At 42.0% G+C, this 20773-nt stretch overlaps 1 protein-coding gene across 6 annotated transcripts in view; it reads right to left on the bottom strand.

The window, feature by feature from the left end:
• The window catches only part of NPNT (nephronectin), a 183247-nt gene that overhangs the window by 37451 nt on the left and 125023 nt on the right, over window positions 1-20773 (bottom strand). For all 6 annotated transcript variants that reach the window (XM_030190766.1, XM_030190770.1, XM_030190769.1 and 3 more), the window contains one exon: window positions 16334-16792. In XM_030190766.1, the coding sequence (XP_030046626.1) occupies window positions 16334-16792 (459 nt within the window). The remainder of the gene's footprint in view (window positions 1-16333; window positions 16793-20773) is intronic.

Raw genomic sequence — 20773 nt, 5'->3', positions numbered from 1 at the left:
CAATGGAGGAATGGCCTAGTGGTTAGAGTGGTGGACTTTGGTCCTGGGGAACTGGGTTCAATTCCCACTGCAGGCACAGGCAGCTCCTTCTGACTCTGTGCAAGTCACTTAACCCTCCATTGCCCCAGGTACAAATAAGTACCTGTATATAATATGTAAGCCACATTGAACCTGCTATGAGTGGGAAAGCACGGGGTACAAATGTAATAAAAATGTTTACATGGGTTGGAATACATGTTATTTTCTCCATTCATTCCTACTAGTCTGAAAGGAGAAACTGCTATATTCTAGTGTGCTGCTCTAGGAGGCCATGCCAGAAGCGTGGGCACTGCTACCGCATTGCTTCAATCAGTGTATTTAAGAAGGCTAAAAACATTGTTTTCTGGCTTTGCCTCCTGGAAGATAAAGATCTCTTTTTCCATCTGCTGTACAAGTTTAGGGTAAATCCAAAGACGTTGTATTAACAGGAGATGGCATGACATCAAAAAATTTAAGCCAGTTCCCCCAGCTGTAGCCATCTTGATTTGTCCAAAACAACAGCAAATGTAACAATAGCAAGGTAGATTTTGCGTTCTCTCTGTTAGGAAGCAACTGGTGGGGGGGAGGGATGTAAGGGGAGTTGGGGGGGTTGGGAAGCTTTTGAGGGGGTCTGTGAAGGGGTATGGGGAAAGCAAATGAGCTGCTGCCTACACCGCCACTGTCACCAAGCTGGGCCAGGCTGCAGGATGATAAAGGCCTCCTGCAGCCCGGCCTGGCTCGGTGACAGCGGCAACCTGGGCAGCAGCTCGTTTGCATCCTCCCTCTTCACAGACCCCTCAGAAGCTTCCTAAACCCCCAAACTCCACTTATATCCCTCCCCCGATCTTCTCCTGAGAGAACGCAAAATCTAGCTTGCTATTGTTTTCAATGACATCTGCTATTGTGTTGGACAAATGAAGATGACAGCAAGCCTTGCTCACTGGCTTCAGCCCATATAATGGGCTAGATAGGCTCATGCTGTCTCCTGTTAATCCAACCTCTTTGGGCAAGTCATATAGAGCTGCCAAGTTTCTCAGTCTCAGGAGGGAGACTTTTTGACTAGTCCTGATTTTGAACTTACCACCCAAAGCAGTGTGGCATTTGTAGTCCTGGATTCCGCCCATTGAAATCAGTGCTGCAGGTCCCATCATGCATCAGGATAGGGTAGTAAGAAAGCCCAAGACTGGCCTTCAATCTCCGCCCTGGAACTGGGTAACTTGGCAGCTCTGGTCATTATGTCTTCTGGAGCAGAAGGACTCCTGGTGGAGGAGGTGATCCAGGTTGGTGCCTCTCTTCACATATTGACTCCTGAGACTGATTAGGGTCTATCCCCTAATTCTTCCTGGAGAGAGACCAGCATCCCTGATAGGTTTCCGGCAGAATGTCATCACAGCAGTGGCAGTATTAGTGCTGACGTTGGCTGTCATAAGCTTTAATTCAGGTAACGAAGATGATCACATGATGCCAGCTACCTTCAGATTCTGACTAGCTGGAAGACAACAATGACAGAACTGGTTCTAGAGGGGTCTGAGCAGACTTCTGCTGGTGTGCTTTATAGTGCTGAAAGCTATTAAACTTTCAGGATTGGCTCTCTACACTGCTTCTATTTAAGCATACTTGATATGTCATTTTTCATAAATTAGTGAAAAATCTTTCTAACTTCTCATCCTGCTCTTGTTTAGAGCTAGCAGAAGTAAGCAATGATTCATTAGCTTCAAATACTACTTTTTAGGGAATATTTAACTTTGATACTGAGGTTGGTGCCAATCAGTCAGATCCTCAGTGTTTCTGTGTTTGGAAGATTCCATAGTCTGTGCCAAGGAATTAGTGGAGCTGTGGTGATCAGTACCATGAAGAACTGGATACCATATGGAAGTGATTTCTCGCTTTCTGTGCCATCACTGTGGGCTTTATTTCTACTCGAAGCCGGTCCCCTCATCTATGAAGACTTAAGCCAAGTGCATCAATAGTTTTGTCCTGGCCTTTGCAAAGCCAAGTTTGATTTTGAAACCATCAGCAAATATTCTTTGAGCTTTTGTCTTAAAATTTGTTTATTGCAGTGAACTGATCTAGGTGGCATACTTGCATACATGACTGGACGGGGTTTATAGGACATTGCCCCTCACCCTTAAGAAAAGTCTCTCTTTAGTTAGCCTTACGAGTGCAAATCCAGTCTCAGGTGGAAGTAAGCCGGGCGGGGCGGAGTCACTACCAGGAATTTCAAAAAACAGGGCCAGGCAGAAGTTAAGAAGACCCAGGGAAGGAAAATGTGAATGCCCACTCTATGCCGCTGAAGCGCCCATTCCATAATCGTGACCTGGCTGAGGTAAGCCATTGTTTCTACTGAACCAAACTGTGCAGGTTTTGCTTTGAGGTCTGGCTGATCTCAAAGGAACCTGAAAACTTGTAGGCTGTGTTTGGGGCACGGCAACCCCAGCAGCCATGGACTGTGTTTGGTCTGCTGCCAGAGGCCTGCCTAAGACCCTGGATGCTGAACCACAGAGGGCTTTCCACTCTATGTCTCAGACCCTACGAAGGAACAGACCAGAGAATCCCTTTACATAAAACTTATTTTGCGTTTCATCCATTTGCCCGGCTGTATTATTTCACCGGTCACGCCCAACCCCCGCTTAGGGTGTCACAATGACATACTTTGGTATATGAGATGGACCTAGTAGGGTGGGCAAACTATGGCCTGCGGCATCTTTCCTCAACACCTCAACAGCTCCACAACTCCACTTGTCCCAGCCTGTGGTAGGTGTGAGCACACACACATATCAGCTGCTCTTGTGAAAGGGTCATTGCTAGGACCATGTAGACAGCAGCAGACAGGCAGAAGATGGAACCTTTTATATTGGTCCAATAAAAAGAATCTACAAAAACGTCTTATTTACTGTGCTGAAAAAAAAGTAAAGACTACTCCCGTGACACTGCAAAATGTATTTCCGTGCAAAGAAATGAACATAGCAATGTTCAACCATTCATACAAGCTGTGGCTTTTTAAAATATAGTCCAATAAAAAGCCACAGGCTTCCGGGAATGTCTCCTGGCTATCCAAACGACTGCTGAGAACAGTGTCTGGATGGTTTTATGCAAAGCAAGGAAATCCCCCACAGACTGACTGCAGGCAACTGTAGATCTCTAGTAGTCTGCCCTATGCCTGCTGTATTTTACGCATCTGAAAATAGGACCTGCACGCAAGATAGTACAGAACACAGAGCAGGGCATCTTCACCATTCTCTATTATCTTCAGCAATTTCCACTCAGAGTTGATTTTTAGTTAAACAAAAAAAAAAAGGAAATAATCAGAGCAGAAAACCAGAGCCTTACGATAAGGGAGATGATCACAGTACAGTTTGGCTGCAATGATTGCCTAGAGTTCAATTTAGTAAAAGCTATTTTCTCATCTTTGATGGAATACAGTATCATTATACTCCCAGAGCTCATTTCAAACCTGCTGTTGTTTAGTCAGCTAGATTGGAGAATTTCCTTAAGACCAGATTTTCTTAGGCTGAGAAAAATTGTTCCTGATGTTCAGTCTTTCTTCTGACTATTTTTTTTAACATACCCATTGATGACTTTACTATTCATACACACACATAGTAACATAGAGGGGCATTTTCGAAAGAAACGTCTATGTTTGGATTTGGACGACTTTGTAAAATGTCCAAATCCAAGGGAGGGGAAAACTGTATTTTTAAAACAAGATGGGTGTCCATCTTTCGTTTCGAAAATACCGTCAAAGGCGTCCAAATCCAAGGACTTCCTTAAATTTGGATGTCCCTAGATTTGGACGTCTTTGACTTTCGGCGATTTTCGAAACCAAAGATGTCCAAGTCAAAAACGTACAAATGCAAGCCATATGGATACGGGAGGAGCCAGCATTTCTAGTGCACTGGTCCCCCTGACATGCCAGGACACCAACCGGGCACCCTAGGGGCACTGCAGTGGACTTCATAAAATGCTCCCAGGAACATAGCTCCCTTACCTTGTGTGCTGAGTCCCCCAACCCTCCCCCCAAAATCCACTACCCACAACTGTACACCACTACCATAGCCCTTACGGGTGAAGGGGGCACCTATATATGGATACAGTGGGTTTGTGGTGGGTTTTGGAGAGCTTGCTGTTTCCTTCACAAATGTAACAGGTAGGGGGTATGGGCCTGGGTCTGCCTGTCTGAAGTGCACTGCAGTACCCACTAAAACTGCTCCTGGGACCTTCATGAGCTGTCATGGACCTGAGTATGATATCTGAGGCTGGTATAGAGGCTGGCACGAAATGGTTTTTAAAGATGATTTTTGAGGGTGGGAGGGGGTTAGTAACCACTGGGGGAGTAACGGGAGGTCATCCCTGATTCCTTCCGGTGGTCATCTGGTCATTTTGGGCACCTTTTTGTGCCTTGTTCGTAAAAAAACACGTCCGGGTGAAAACGTCCAAGTGTTCGTCATGGACGTCCTTGCTTTTTTCAATTATAGGTCAAAGATGTGCAAGTGTTAGGCACACACAAGTCCCGCATTCGCTACGCCTCCGACACGCCCCCTTGAACTTTGGACATCCTTGTGACAGACTTCAGTTGGAGACATCCAAAATTGGGTTTCGATTATACTGATCTGGATGTCTCTGGGAGATGGACGTCCATGTTCCGTTTTGTCGAAAGATGGATGTCCTTCTCTTTTGAAAATGAGCCTGATAGTAACATAGTAGATGACGGCAGATAAAGACCTGTACACACAGTCCATCCAGTCTGCCCAACAAGATAAACTCATTACATATGGTATGTGATACTTCATATGTATACCTGGTCTTGATTTGTCCTTGCCATTTTCAGGGCATAGACCATAGAAATCTGCTCAGCACTGACCTTGTAAAATTTCTAAAGTTAAGTTCGAAGCCCCTGAAAAGCTCCACTCCATCCCATCCAAATCTATTCAGCCACGATCAAAGCACAGACCATAGAAGTCTGCCCAGCACTGGCCTTGATCTTCAGCTCCTGAAGTGGAAGCTGAATCTGTCCAGCCACGATCACAGCACAGACTGCCCAGTACTGGCTTTGCTTCCCAATTACTGGTGTTGCTTTTGAATCTCTGCTAAGCTTCTTAGGATCCATTCCTTCTAAACAGGATTCCTTTGTGTTTATCCCCCACATTTTTGAATTCCATTACTGTTTTAATCTCCACCACCTCCCACGGGAGGGCATTCCAGGTATCTACCACCCTCTCTGTGAAAAAATACTTCCTGGCATTATTTCTCAGTCTGTCCCCTTTCAGCCTCAATTTATGTCCTCTAGTTCTAGCACCTTACCGTCTTTGGAAAAGGTTTGTTTGCGGATTAATACAGTTCAAATATTTGTACCATATCACCCCTGTTTCTCCTTTCCTCCAGAGTTTACGTGTTCAGGTCAGTAAGTCTCTCCTCGTATGCCTTGCAACGCAAATCCCATACCATTTTCATCGCTTTTCTTTGAACCACTTCAACTCTTTTTACATCATTAGTAAGATACGGCCTCCAAAACTGAACACAATACTCCAAGTGGAGCCTCACCAACGACTTGTAGAGGGGCATCAACACCTCCTTTCTTCGACTGGTTATATCCCTCTCTATGCAGCCTAGCATCCTTCTGGCCATGGCCACATCTTGTTGCATTGTTTTGTCACCTTGAGATCCTCAGACACCATCACCTCAAAGTCCCTTCCCTGAGCCAAGCTTACCATTCTCTCCCCTCCTATCTGGTATATCTCTTTTGGATTTCTGCACCCCAAGTGCATCACTCTGCACTTCTTGGCATTAAATTTTAACTAGTGAACTATAACAGAAACCCTTATTGAAGCTCTTAAAATATTGGAAAAAATTCCCATTTACTCATGCTATACAAATAATGTTTTAAAAAAAACTCAATAAAGTTATATAAATATTTATTTGTTGTGCTCAGTTGTTTTTTTTTTTTTTTTGGTGTATTGCCGTGAACTAAAAGTCCAAGTTTTGCAGGAACACCACATTTACATCATAGCACATCCTACCTCCATCCAGATCACAGTATTGAAATAATAAGCAATATCCAAAAAACTGATGTTCAAAAAAAGGATATTATATGACAGCTACTTAGCTTAGGTAGAAATTGTGTAGGTCCAAAGATCTTCTTCCTGCAAAGTTCTTATTCACTGCAATATTTTTTCAAAAATCACTTCGTGCAAAACATAAGATCAAAGATTACAGTTCATAGGTTTTAGTTCCATATCCATGGTCAGACCCTTGACTATTCTTCTAACGTTTAGAGATCCTTTCTCATGGTTTCTACTCCCTCCAGAGTATCCACTCTACTGGCTATCTTTCTGTCATCCGCAAAAAGGCAAACTTTTCCTTCCAATCCTTCAGTGACGTCTCTCATAAATATATTAAACAGAATCAGCCCCAGTGCCGACCCCTGAGGCACTCCACTACTCACCTTCATTTCCTCCGAGCAGATTCCATTCATCAAAAGTTGTAAATACAAAATGAATAAAACTTTGTATTTTTAAAATAAAAGTACTTACAGACAGCCTTCCCAATTGTACTGCTCAAAGCAGTATATCCTAAAACATATATATGTCATCATAATATAATAAGACAAAACACAATGAAGAGATATGTAAAACACCATGATAGCAGGAGTTGGAAATGTGCATCCCAAAAACGATTTCTCACTCTCAAGACTCAGGACAGTGACATAACACTTATTCTAATGAAAATTGTCAACATCTTTAACTGCCTCCTGAGAACCAGGTAATTTCATTCAAGTGAAATATCCAGGGATAATCTATTCCACTATGGAAAAGATGGTATATGAATCTCTGATGTATGCAGCTGTTTTCATAAAAGTAAATTTACAAGACAGGATATGCTGTACCAACTTAATTTATCTTTCAGGTACATTGGATATTTCCTTTCATAACCTTAAAAACAAGAAACAAACTGTAAAAATGAAATCGTAAAACAGGAAGCCAATGAAGAAAATGCAATAATGGAGTAATTGAGTCCATCAAGGCAATATTACAATAGTTCAGCTGAGATATTACCAATATATTCATCACAGACCTAAAAGTCTTTGCATCCAAATATCAAAATATGAGATCTAAAAAAATTGCATTGCTTACTCTTATAGCCACAAATGAGTCCAAGCTGAAAAGGAAGCCACATTTTGACTCCAGATCCATGACAACATCTGAAAATGGAATCAAATTCCAGGAAACAAAACAGGTCAAAGTGACAGCAGATGTATGTCAGGGATCCCTGGCTGGGATGTGGGTAGCTACAATGGATGGCATTCCTGAGGCTCAGTGCTGGCTTAGCCCTGCCACAAACAGACTCATAACCAGAACTGGGAACTGAACAAGTTTAGCTTATTCATCACTACAGCTTAACGAGGCAAGCAACAACACGAATCGCAAGGTCCAGGAATACATGAAAACACAGATCAATACAGAGCTCTAGCAGCAGAGGAGGCAGGCTGTGTAGCGCAACAAACACAAGCAAGAAAAAATGAACAGTGAACCAGCAGGGAGCGGGGGTGAGAGGTGAGGCGGAAATATCACTACTGGACCAATCAGAATTCAGGAGGATAAAATCCCCTGCAGGCCAAGTGGCTTCTCCTAGAAGAGCAACGCACCAGAATCCTTGGGTCATCGAGTCAACACTGACCTGTGACTAACTGTGCAGTTCTGGCCTAGATACAAAGCCAAATATCCTTATAATGATCACCATTAGCCACGGATATTCAGTGGCACTATTCAGATAGGAGTCAGCTCAAGAAAGGTCATCTACAGTTAGGCACCAAAATTTACTGCACTATGAATTCTATAATGGTAATTAAGCAATTAAGTGCTCTTATAGAACATTGGCATTAAATCAGCATTTATACACCAACATTTCAGTGCAATCACTTACGCCATGGCTATGGCAGATGTAATGCCCAGGCCTATGTACAGCACCTTGCATCCACAACTGATAGTACTCTATAAATAGAACATGCAGAACCTGCCCATGTCCCTCTCAAGTGAATGCCCCCTTATACGCTAGACAATTTGCATGCAGACTTTATTGCAAAGGATCATAACTCACATGTGTAGCTACAAACTGGTTTCAATTACTGCTAGTTAAGGCCAATTATTGATCGTTATGGTCAATTAAGTGCCAATCAAGGGTTCAATTAAGTGATTAAGTTATGCACGTAAATGTTATCCTTCTGTAAATCTGTGTGCGTAACTGTAACTCTGTGTGTATAACTGTACGTGTCGTTTATAGACTTAAAGGGATAGCGTCACCGAATATCTTTACAGACCATCTCAAATCTATCTGGATAGGGATGAAGCAGCAGCAACTTATCCAAAAAGCGGCAATATTCAGGCTAGTAGCTAGATAATTACCCAGATGAATATAAGACAACAACTGTAAAAGAAAAAAAAAGCTATTTGAATAGAGGTTTGAATATCACTGTTATCTGGATACTGGCAGTAAAGCACGCTCTAACCAGATAATCAATGTCACTCTCTGGCTGGACAGTGGCACTGAACATCCATGATTTACTAAAACACCATGGCTGGTATTTAAAAAAAAGCCATCTGTTTTTGTGAATTTAAGAGCAGATTATTTTGCAATACCAACTTGCAACCATATTAAGCCTCATATTTGACAGTGATTCAAACCACCTGTTGCTGGTGGCAATAGGAAACCACAATATGGATATCATCTGCATATATAAATGTTAAAAAAAAATCCCCTAGCCATGAACTGGTGACCTAATGGCTGCATGAGCAGATTAAATAATAATGGTGACAGCTGTGTCCACTGTGGTTCCCCACAAGAAATATTTACTGGTTTGGAAATCACACCATTTGTTCCTACTGCATAGCATCTTCCTAATGAAACAAAGAACAAATCAGGCATAGTCACATCTATTATTGTTTATGTTTTGAAGCAAAGCCCAGTCAACGAGGTTGAATGCAAATGAGAAATCCAATAGGATCAACCAAACCTGTCCTCTTCTATCTGTCCAAAGCAACATCTCACCCCACACTGAAACCACTGCTGTGTTTGAGCCATACCCAGCAAAGGAAACCAGCCTGCCTGTCATGCAAAAACGCTATCATCTTCAATACACCGAGTCAGCTGATTTATAACCACTTTTTCTAAAATGATAGCCAATGGGATGTTTGCGATGAGGTGATATTTCAAACAGATCACAGAATCAGTACATTTCTTTTACATGATTAAGCTAACAATAGAATTTCATAAATTCATTGGATAAAATGGTGTGGTAGCCTTGTTAGTCAATTTTAAGGTTATAAACAGAAATTTAAAAAAAAAGAAAATAAGTTGATACTTTTTTTAATTGGACTAAATACATTTTTTGATTAGCTTTCGAAGGCAATACCTTCAGCAGGTCACGAATAAATGAAAGATGACAAAATATCAGAATGTATAAGTGACACATAAAAGAATTCCAATGGGACTAGGAGGGAGGAGAGGAGCACGGAGAGATGGACGGACGATCAGAGGGTGACAAAGCAGTATAATGTTATGGTTTATAATGAGATAGGAAACACAGATCTTTGTTAAGTCCTGTCTGGTGGGTGTTAAAATATTTCATTACTTTACCATCATAGATCTCATGTTCCTATCATCTTTATTTTCTTTTTTGTTTTATTTCTATAAATCCTGTGGAAAGCATATTTCTCTAATGAGAAATTTTCAATTTACAAAATGATAGCCTAAAATTTAATCCAAAACTAACTTCAAAATCAGAGACAAGAGTCTGGCAGAGAGCCTTTTTGCCTGCAAATCTATAATAGTTTTCCTAAGCTTCAGGTGGACAGAGCACTCAGGTTGTCCTACATTTGACATCAGAGATGCCATATCCACGACAGCCAAAAGCCAATCATAATCTGGGCTGTTTGTCAGATGTACAACCTGGACAAACTCTTCTCCTAACCATATAGGCACAGTCAGAAATATGCCCAACTGATTTCCTCAAAACTGGCATGGTTAAACATGAAAAAAGATTATCCAAACACACTCACATACACAAGGAGTGACTCAGACTGCACATAAGTACATAAGTATTGCCATACTGGGAAAGACCAAAGGTCCATCAAGCCCAGCATCCTATTTACAACAGTGGCCAACCCAGGTCACAAATACCTGGCAAGATCCCAAAAAAGTGCAAAACATTTTATACTGCTTATCCCAGAAATAGTGGATTTTCCCCAAGTCCATTTAATAATGGTCTATGGACTTTTTCTTTAGGAAGCCATCCAAACCTTTTTTAAACTCCACTAAGCTAACCGCCTTTACCACATTCTCTGGCAACGAATTCCAGAGTTTAATAACACATTGAGTGAAGAAAAGGTTTCTCCGATTCGTTTTAAATTTACAACATTGTAGCTTCATTGCATGCCCCCTAGTCCTAGTATTTTTGGAAAGCATAAACAGACGCTTCACATCTACTCGTTCCACTCCACTCCACTCCACTCCACTCATTATTTTATAGATCTCTATCATATCTCCCCTCAGCCGCCATTTCTCCAAGCTGAAGAGCCCTAGCGCCTTAGCCTTTCCTCATAGGGAAGTCATCCCATCCCCTTTATCATTTTCGTCACCCTTCTCTGCACCTTTTCTAATTCCACTATATCTTTTTTGAGATAATGTGATCAGAATTGAACACAACATTCGAGGTGCAGTCGCACCATGGAGCAATACAAAGGCATTATAACATCCTTATTTTTGTTTCCCATTCCTTTCCTAATAATACCTAACATTCCATTTGCTTTCTTAGCTGCAGCAGCACACTGAGCAGAAGGTTTCAACGTATCATCAACGACGACACCTAGATCCCTTTCTTGGTCCGTGACTCCTAACGTGGAACTTGCATGACGTAGCTATAATTCGGGTTCCTTTTTACCACATGCATCACTTTGCACTTGCTCACATTAAACGTCATCTGCCATTTAGACGTCCAGTCTCCCAGTCTTGTAAGGTCCTCTTATAATTTTTCACAATCCTCCCGCGATTTAACGACTTTGAATAATTTTGTGTCATTAGCAAATTTAATTACCTCACTAGTTACTCCCATCTCTAGGTCATTTATAAATATGTCAAAAAGCAGCAGTCCCAGCACAGACCCCTGGGGAACCCCACTAACTACCCTTTTCCATTGAGAATACTGACCATTTAACCCTATTCTCTGTTTTCTATCTTTTAACCAGTTTTTAATCCACAATAGAACACTACCTCCTATCCCATGACTCTCCAATTTCCTCTGGAGTCTTTCATGAGGTACTTTGTCAAACGCCTTCTGAAAATCCAGATACACAATATCAACCGACTCATCTTTATCCACATGTTTGTTCACCCCTTCAAAGAAATGTAGTAGATTGGTGAAGCAAGATTTCCCTTCACTAAATCCATGTAGACCACGTCTCATTAATCCATGCCTTTGAATATGCTCTGTAATTTTGTTCTTTATAATGGTCTCTACCATTTTACCCGGCACCGACGTTAGACTCTACACTGCCTTGAGTGAATTCCTTCAAAAAGGCAGTAAATAAATCCTAATAAATAAATATGTCTGAAACATTAAAATTAATAATAAAATACAAGTTTCCCTACGTTTGTATTCAGTTTCCAAATATCCTTAGTTTGACAAGTTTCTTGTACCCTCAACTGTTTCTCACAGAAATCGTTACATGCCCTCTGGAGTACTGTATATAGTGTTAATATACCCTTTTCTAGCTTTTCCTAGCTTTTCCTGTCTCTCCAGATAACATACACATTCTAATTGCCTAATACATTTTCTTGCTCACGTTTGAATTCTCAGACACCTCAGGAAATCTTAGGGGCCCTTTTATTAAGCTATGGTAAAAAGTGGACTGTGGTAATGTGGACACGTGAAATTGGCATGTGCTGGGCCATTTTTTATCATGGTGGGTAAAAAGGCCTTTTTTAATGGGGCGGTGAATGGCCATGCCCTAATATTAAAAGTAGTGTGTGGCTATTTACTGCCTGAGCCCTTACCACCATCTATTTACTTGGCAGTAAGGCCTCACGCGCTACTCGTGTGGTAATCAGGCAGCGCACGGCAATTTGGCCAGGCTACCAATTACCGCCGGGAATGCTCCCCCTGGTAGAAAATATAAAATTATCATAGACCACATGTCCTAGTTTAGGAGTGAGGTTCGTTCCTATCATAGTGTACACAAAGCTAACCCATTTGGAGAAATTGCCCCTTAGGGATTTGCTGTTAAATAATGCCTGTTTGTGCAAAAGGAGTAGCACCGTTCCATTTCTTGAAGCACCAGGGCCATTCAGACAACATAGCAGCTGTTCCATATACAGGTTACGTTAAGTTCTATGTAGCAATCAAATGCCTGTCCTGCTGTACTCTTCCCAGGTTGCTACATACAACTGCATCCTCACCCAACCTGCTTTTACAAATGTCCCCACCTGGAGGTGGTAGCCATTGAATTAATCAGGTCCCATCCAGTCAGGCTACAGCTTCCCTTGACAGCTGACATCTCCCTCTTGCAGTCTCTGCAGGAAATTTCTTTCCCCACCCATAATTACAATTTGAGTAGTGTCATGGCTGTCCAGCCCCTGTCCCTGTAGGATTACACCGTTAAGCATTTTTTCCTGAAAGCAGCATTATCTTAATTCCCTCTTCAATCACATTGGCCCAATATTCAAAGTTACACATGCATTGGCAGCCAGTGAACATATAATTTCACCACCTGTGTATTTTCAGAACTTATACAGATAGTATCAGGCTGAAAATATGACTGATCTGCCTGATGCTATCCATATAGTATGGGGCACAGTCTGGGGTGCAGCGAGGGTGGGCTGAAAAATTATACAGATAGCAGTAAAGGATCATGGATTTGATATACTGCCTTTTTATGGTACAATCTAAGCATGTACTTTCTATGTCTCTACTCAGCTCACAATCTAAGCTCTGTACCTGGGGCAGTGGAGGGTTAAGTGACTTGCTCAGGGTCACAAGGAGCTGCAGCAGGAATCGAACCCTGTTCCCCAGGTTCTCAGCCTGAACTAGCCATTTGGTTACCCAGTTAAATTGTACATTTATAGCAGGCCTAAACTAAATGCAAAATATTGGCATGGTGACTGCACTACCTGCCTATATGGACAGCGGAACTGAATGTCTGCATTAATTTATGCGCTCACTATCTGTTGACTATTAACAGTTCCAAGCTGCCTTGCCCTGCAAACAGTATGTATTATCTCTTATCCTTTCCTGTCTGGAGTGCTCACTCTCTATGAAGGACTAATGTTTCACATCACTGGCTGCTTCTAAGTATTTCAAGTCTCTAGTTCATCACAGTGGGATCTATGGTAACTCTGTCCCTGTTCCTAAAGAGAATTTTCAAATCAATCTAGCTTTGGAGAAACAGCTGCTAGATCCCCCTGTATGAAAACTATATTTCTCACTGCAGCTGAAAGTACTTGCATATGTTTGCAGTTTTAGCTGTAACAAAGAAAGGTATTCTAGGGGTACATGTAGGTGGAGGGAGAGAAATCATGTAGATTTGATTTTAGAATGTATGCATGATATTTTGCCTCCGTTCTGCTGCCCACTGAAAAAGCAGGTATAAAGTAAGAACTTTGCAGTCACAGGTACTTTTGTTTTCAGAATTAGCTGCAGGTGCATGGATATAAAATGTACCAATGTACTTTGCAACAGTACAAGACAACTGACAATTGTCCCCAAATGACTCTATACAATAGACTTTACTAATAGCAAAAAAACATTGAGGACTACGTAGATTAATGAGACAAAGCCAACATGGGTTTAGTGAAGGGAAATCATGCCTCACCACAGGGGCATAGCCATGGGTGGGCCTGGACGGGCCCAGGCCCAGCCACCTTTGCTCCAGGTCCGCCCAGCCTCTTCTGCCCACTCTCCCCATCCGCGTGGTCTGCTTACTTTTACTGCCCTGAAGCACCGTTCTCCCTCCAGCGCCGGCGATTCCCATAGCCAGCCTTCTGCCAGCGCACGTCGTCAGGGCCTCTTCTCAGGCACGTCCTGCCTACTCTGCAACTTCCTGCGTCCCACCTTTGCAGAAAACAGGAAGTTGCAGGGTAGGCAGGACGTGCTGGAGGGAGAATGGCGCTTCAGGTCAGTAAAAATGACCAGAACTGACCATGTGCAGGGGGTTGTTGCTGGGGGGGGGGGGGGGGGGTAGTGGGTGGAGAGGAAATGCGGCAGCGGCAGCGGGCGGATGGAGAGGGAATGTGGTGGCGGCAGGCGGGGGGGGGGGGTGGTAGTGGATGGAGAGGAAATGTGAGGCCTGTGCCCACCCAGTCCCCCTCCAGGCCCATCTAAAAATTAAACTCTGGCTATGCTACTGCCTCACCAATCTATTACATTTATTTGAAGGGGTGAACGAACATGTGGATAAAAGTGAGCCAGTCGATATTTTGTATCTGGATTTTCAAAAGGATTTTGACAAAGTACCTCGTGAAAGACTCCAAAGGAAATTGGAAAGTCATGAGATAGGAGGTAGTGTCCTGTTGTGGATTCAAAACTGGTTAAAAGAGAGAAAACAGAGAGCAGGTTTAAATGGTCAGTATTCTCAATGAAGAAGGGTAGACAGTGGGGTTCCCCAGGGGTCTACGCTGGGACTGCTGTTTTTTTAACATATTTATAAATGATCTAGAGATGGGAGTAACTAGTGAGGTAATTAAATTTGCTGACAACACAAAGTTATTCAAAGTTGTTATATCGTGAGAGGATTGTGAAAAGTTACAAGAGGACCTTACAAGACTGGGGGACTGGGCATCTAAATGGCAGATGACGTTTAATGTGAGCAAATGTAAAGTGATGCATGTGGGAAAGAGGAACCCAAATTATAGTTACGTAATGCAAGGTTCCACATTAGGAGTCACTGACTGGGAAAGGGATCTAGGCTTCATCGTTGATGAGAAGTTGAAGCCCTCTGCTCAGCAGCGGCCGCTAAGAAAGCAAATAGAATGTTAAGTATTATTAGGAAAGGAATGAAAAGCAAAAATGAGGCCATTATAATGCCTTTGTATCACTCCATGGTGCGACCGCACCTTGCATATTGTGTTCAATTCTGGTAACCGCATCGCAAAAAAGATATAGTAGAATTAGAAAAGGTATAGAGAACGGCGATGAAAATGATAAAGGGGATGGGACGACTTCCCTATGGGGAAAGGCTAAAGCAGCTAGGGCTCTTCAGCTTGGAGAAAAGATGGCTGAGGGGAGATATGATAGAGGTCTATAAAATAATGAGTGGAGTGGAACGAGTAGATGTGAATCGCTTGTTTACTCTTTCCAAAAATACTAGGACTAGGGGGCACACAGTGAAGCTAGAAAGCAGTAAATTTAAAACAAATCAGAGAAGATATTTTTTCACTCAATTTGTAATTAAACTCTGGAATTTGTTGCCAGAGAATGTAATAAAAGCAGTTAGCTTAGTGGGGTTTAAAAAAGGTTTGGCTGGCTTTCTAAAGGAAAAGTCCATAGACCATTATTAAAATGGAATTTGTAGAATAAGCAGCATAAAATGTATTGTACTGTTTTGGGATCTTGCCAGGTACTTGTGACCTGGATTGGCCACTGCTGGAAACAGGATGCTGGGCTTGATGGACCTTTGGTTTGTCCCGGTATGGCAATACTTATGTACTTATGTAATGTTTTTCTTCCAGTCGGTAGATCCCAAAATTCTTCAAAGCATCTTACTAAAGGGAAAGGGAATGGGATTTGATATACTGTCTTTCTGTGGATACACTTAAAATGGTTTACATAGTAAATACAGATATATATATTTATTTATGTTACATATGTTTTGTGACATGTAAGTGACATGCCCAGAATCACAAGGAGCTGCAGTGGGGATTGAACCTGGTTCCCAGGCCACTGCACTAACCATTAGGCTACTCTTCCACTCCTCTGCCCCTAAAATTAGGTAACACAGCACATTTCCACATTAGTTGCTCCCAGGTAGGTGTAGAAGGCTTTACTCATGAAATGATACAGCATAGATGCCCCCAAAACTAGTCTCATCTCTTAAGAAAAGGGCTCCCTATAAGTACACAGCCTGCAGTGTTATCTATTAATGCACATCAAATGGCATTCATGCAAGTTACTAACTTAAAAATACTTTGTCCTCACTGCTAACTTCAGTTTCTGCTCTTTTCTTACACGTCCCCTTTGTAAGAACAACTTTTATTAACACTGCATACAGCTGTCATCTGATATAATATATATAGAGACCAACAAATAATGAAGCAAAAACAGGTTACTTACTGAACACATCACCTCTTGGCTTCTGAGGTTCTACCTGAATCCTGTTATCCACTGTAACTTCTCCTGGATTTGTAGGCTTTTCAACAGGGGCTTCAGTAGTTATAACAATAGGTCTTGTAGTTATTGGCTTTGAAGTTATAGCTGTTGTTGGTTTTGGTGCTGGCCTTGTCACTGGTTTTGGTGGAGGCCTCGTCACTGGTTTTGGTGGAGGCCTCGTCACTGGTTTTGGTGTGGGCCTTGCTGTTGCCCTTGGTACAGGCCTTGGTGTAATGACAGCAGGTATATGGGGTGGTGCAGGAGGCCTTCTTGTTCCCCTCTCTTCAATCTCAGGAATTCTATTGTTATACCCTCCACTGCCCTTTGAGAAAGTGCTATTGCCCTTCAGTACATGCTTTGACGGATCCTTGCCATGGCCAAAGTCAAAATGACCTGGTGGCTCAATCATAACTCTAGGAATAGCTGAAAAATTAATTCAGAAGGGATAATATTAAACTAAATATCATAAAAGAGAGCTAAGCAGCATTAATATTAAAAACAGATTATTAAACAGTCACAATAAGCACAAACAGCGCAGTCTATATTAATAAAATAAGGGGGTCCTTTTAATAAGGTGCAATAACAGATATAGCACCTTATTAAAAGGAATAATAGGAATATAACGGCCATCTTATTAGTTTGGGTGCTAAATCCATTAGTGCACCTTAGTAAAAGAACTCCATAGACTCTTAGGGGTTTGTTTAGTAAGGTGTGTTAGCATTTTTAATGCACCTGTAAATTTAAGGCACATTAAATGCTAACGCACCTATACATTTCTATGGGTGCGTTAGCATTTAATGCTCGTAACCCATTAAGCGTGTTAAAAATACTAACACGCCCATAGCACCATTTAGTAAACATAGGCGTTAATTACAACCAGCCTGTAATTACATACTGCACTACTTTGATCAAAATAGTGAGGCCTCATTTGGAGTACTATGTGCAGTTCTGGAGACCGCACCTATGGAAAGATATAAACAGGATGGAGTCGGTCCAGAGGGCGGCTATGAAATTAGTAAGTGGTCTTGAATGCAAAAATTATAGGGACAGGTTTATGAACCTCAACATGTGTACGCTGGAAGAGAGGAGGGAGAGAGGAGACATGATAGAGACATTTAAATATCTCAAAGGCATTTATGTACAGGAAGAGAGCCTTTTTCAAATGAAGGAGAGCTCTGGAATGAGGGGGCATATGACAAAGTTAAGAGGGAATAGGCTTAGGAGTAACCTAAGGAAGTATTATTTCACAGAAAGGGTGGTGGAGGCGTGGAATAGCCTTCCGGTGGAGGTGGTGGAGTCGAGGACTGTTCCAGAATTTAAAAAGGCATGGGATAAGCATGTGGGATCGCTTAGGAACAGGAAGAATTAGGGGTTACAGAGGATGGGCAGACTGGATGGGTCATATGGCCTTTATCTGTCGTCATGTTTCTATGTTTCTAACCCAGGAAAAGATCCTACTTTTGGCGACTCATAATCAACACACCATTTTCCTGTTTCTGGTGGTAAATTGATTAAACCACCATGTTTTAATTAAGATTTCTAAAATAACCATGTAAGATCTAGTAGTACACTGTTCTATTTCTTTTCCAGATAGCATATGCTCTCAAAGAGAGTCATGATACACCAAGATGAAATAACCAAGTACAAGTCTGACATAGCAGCTCACACACATGAGAATACCCAGTGACATACCTATAAACATTTTGGGCCAATGCCTCCTCAAATAATTTTATAAACAGATATTTTATAAGCTGAGACCACGCTCTCAAGCTACAGAGATCCAAAGGCTATGTAGTTATACTAGTTTTTAAAGCACTGGTTTGGCAAGTGCTAGTGCTATTGAAATATTACTGATAGCTGAGAAAAATCAAGCCCTGTGATTTCAAAAGAGTCAAGGGATGAATCTTAATAATGTGTGTGTTCAGCACATCGACATACTTTAAAGAATGGAGTCATTATGAACATATGCTAACAGTTGGCTCTGGCTTCATTGTGATTTTGTCCTTACAATGCAATCTGGTAACCAGGAAATTCCTCAGTGCTGACCTTTACATATATTATGGGCAGGACCATTTTGAGAAGTCATTTACCCAGGCAAAAGAGCTCTTAAAACCTGCCCACCCTCCATATAGCTAAAAGTATATAAATAGTATTACTTGCATTGGGGGTAATTCTATAAGGAGTCACCTAGTGATAGGAGGAAGAAGGCATTTAAATTGCAGTATTCTAGCTATGAGTAAACAGTGTTGTTTAAAGTACTAGGTCAAATTACTTAAGTAAAAGTAAAGATAAATGCATATTTTGTTACTTAAGTAAAAGTAAAAGGTACAATGAAAATTGCATTAAAACTTTACTTAAGTAAAAAGTGTTTAATATTATACTTTTAAGTAAAAAGTACTGCGACTACAAAATGTAAATTAATATATTCCTATATAATTAAACATATAATTTTTTTTAAAAACCCATAACAAACAAGTCTCTAACCGTGGTTTCCTTTTTTACTGGGGGCCACTGCCCTTCCCTACTTCTCCATTCCTCCTTGTTCCCTAACATCAACTCTGCTCTGCCCTCCCCCTCTCCCATAGTTTGGCATGATGGCATCTCCCCTCCCTTCACAATCCGGCAATCCCTCACCTACAAGCCCACCAGAATTGCAAATAAAACTTTTTTTTTTAAACCTTGGCTGGAGTAGAGACAGATAGAGCTAAAGGAAGCTGCAGCTGTAGTGGAGGCTTCCAACTCTTGAACAGAAGTAAACAAGGCAGGGAAGAAGGGTCCACCCGTAGCCCACCTGCCTGCTCAAAGCTTCTTTTTTTGTCCAATGCGAAGCCACAGTATTGAAGAACTGAAGGTCAAGGTACGTGAAGATAGGCAGTCTCCACTCTCCACCACGTCCCATCCATGCAGAGAAGGTGGGACACGGCAGAGAGAAGGCCTCATAGTCCGCTGGAGGTTTGCCTGTCTTCACTGCTGCAACCTTATAGTCTGACGAAGGTTGTCTGTGTTAAGAGCTGTGACTGACAGCTACGGAAGGGAAGGGAAGGGAAGGGAAGTTTTAAGGACTTCTTGAGGGGATGGAGAGAAATGCTATTGCTAGACACATGGAGGGAGGAAAGGAAAAATGGCAAGAGAGAGACCTCTTAACTGCTGCGGCTGCTGGAGACTGAAGGCAAATTTTAAGGACCCCATGGGGGGAAAGTGGGAGGGAAGATGTCAGATCCATGTGAAAAGGAGGAGAGGAGAGGAAAATTTAGTACTTCAGCCTTTTATTTATAACGAATCAGCATGTAACGAGGTAAAAGTACTTAAACCTGGCTCAGATACTACTTCGTTACAAGTAAAAGTGCTCATGCTTGTCTTGTACTCGCTAACAAGTAAAAGTAATGACATGTTTACTTAAGTATTGTAGTGCATTACTTTTACTTCATTACTATACAACACTGTGAGTAAATGAGCTATTATAGAATACAGACTTGCAGAAAAGTATGCCCCATGATTTGATGGCACATACTTTGTTGGTGAGGAGCACAAGTGCATGTGTAAATGATAGAATATTCTATGTTATGAACATTATAGCACACAACTAAGTGTGGGTATTTACATCAGATATCAAGCTGGTGAAAAGTGCTCACGCCTGAAATGTAAGTATGCTTTCGGCTACTTGCTCTGGTATTCTATAAAGAAAAGTAGGCTTGAAATAAGGGCTATAACCAGCACACCCTGATAAAGAATTACCCTCATTGTTTGGTGGTGTTTCCATGGGAAGGGTCAGATCATGAGAAATAACAACATACCTGTGTTGGCTGTATCTTTCACAAACTGTGATTATCACAAAATTGCAGAGCTCTTAGGAAAAGAGCTCAAGAAATTCACATTGAGAAAATAGATCTGACTCTGCAAATGTGACCCTGGACCAGTGGCATAGCCAAGGGTGGGCCCGGGTGAGCCCAGGCCCATCCACTTTGGACTCAGGCCCACCCAGTAGCAGCACACCTATGATGTGGCTGGCAGGCATCCCCAAGCCCCACCTGCTGAAAACTCCCATCCCTCCTACATACTTTATAAATAGCAGATCTTTGCTTGCAGCGAGTAGCGACTGATACATACCGCTCACTCCAGCCCCACAGCCTTCCCTCTGCTGTATTCCCGCCTATGCGGAAACAGGAAGTTGTATCAGAAAGAAGGCTGTGGGGCCAACACGAGCAGTGTGTATTAGTCGCTGCTCGCTGCCAGTGACTATTTAAAAAGTATATGGGGGAGGAGGATGATTAAAAGACAATTGTCATGCAGGCGAGAGAGGGAGAGACCAAATCAGTTGTGGGACAAGGCGGAGTTCGTCTGCTCACCCATCTTGGGCTCAGGCCCACTCAAAATTGGGTCTCTGGCTACGCCCCTGCCCTGGAC

The sequence above is a fragment of the Microcaecilia unicolor genome, chromosome 2 (genome assembly GCF_901765095.1).
Source record: "Microcaecilia unicolor chromosome 2, aMicUni1.1, whole genome shotgun sequence".
Classification (NCBI taxonomy): Eukaryota; Metazoa; Chordata; class Amphibia; order Gymnophiona; family Siphonopidae; genus Microcaecilia; species Microcaecilia unicolor.
This window is presented reverse-complemented; position numbering and strand designations above follow the sequence as displayed.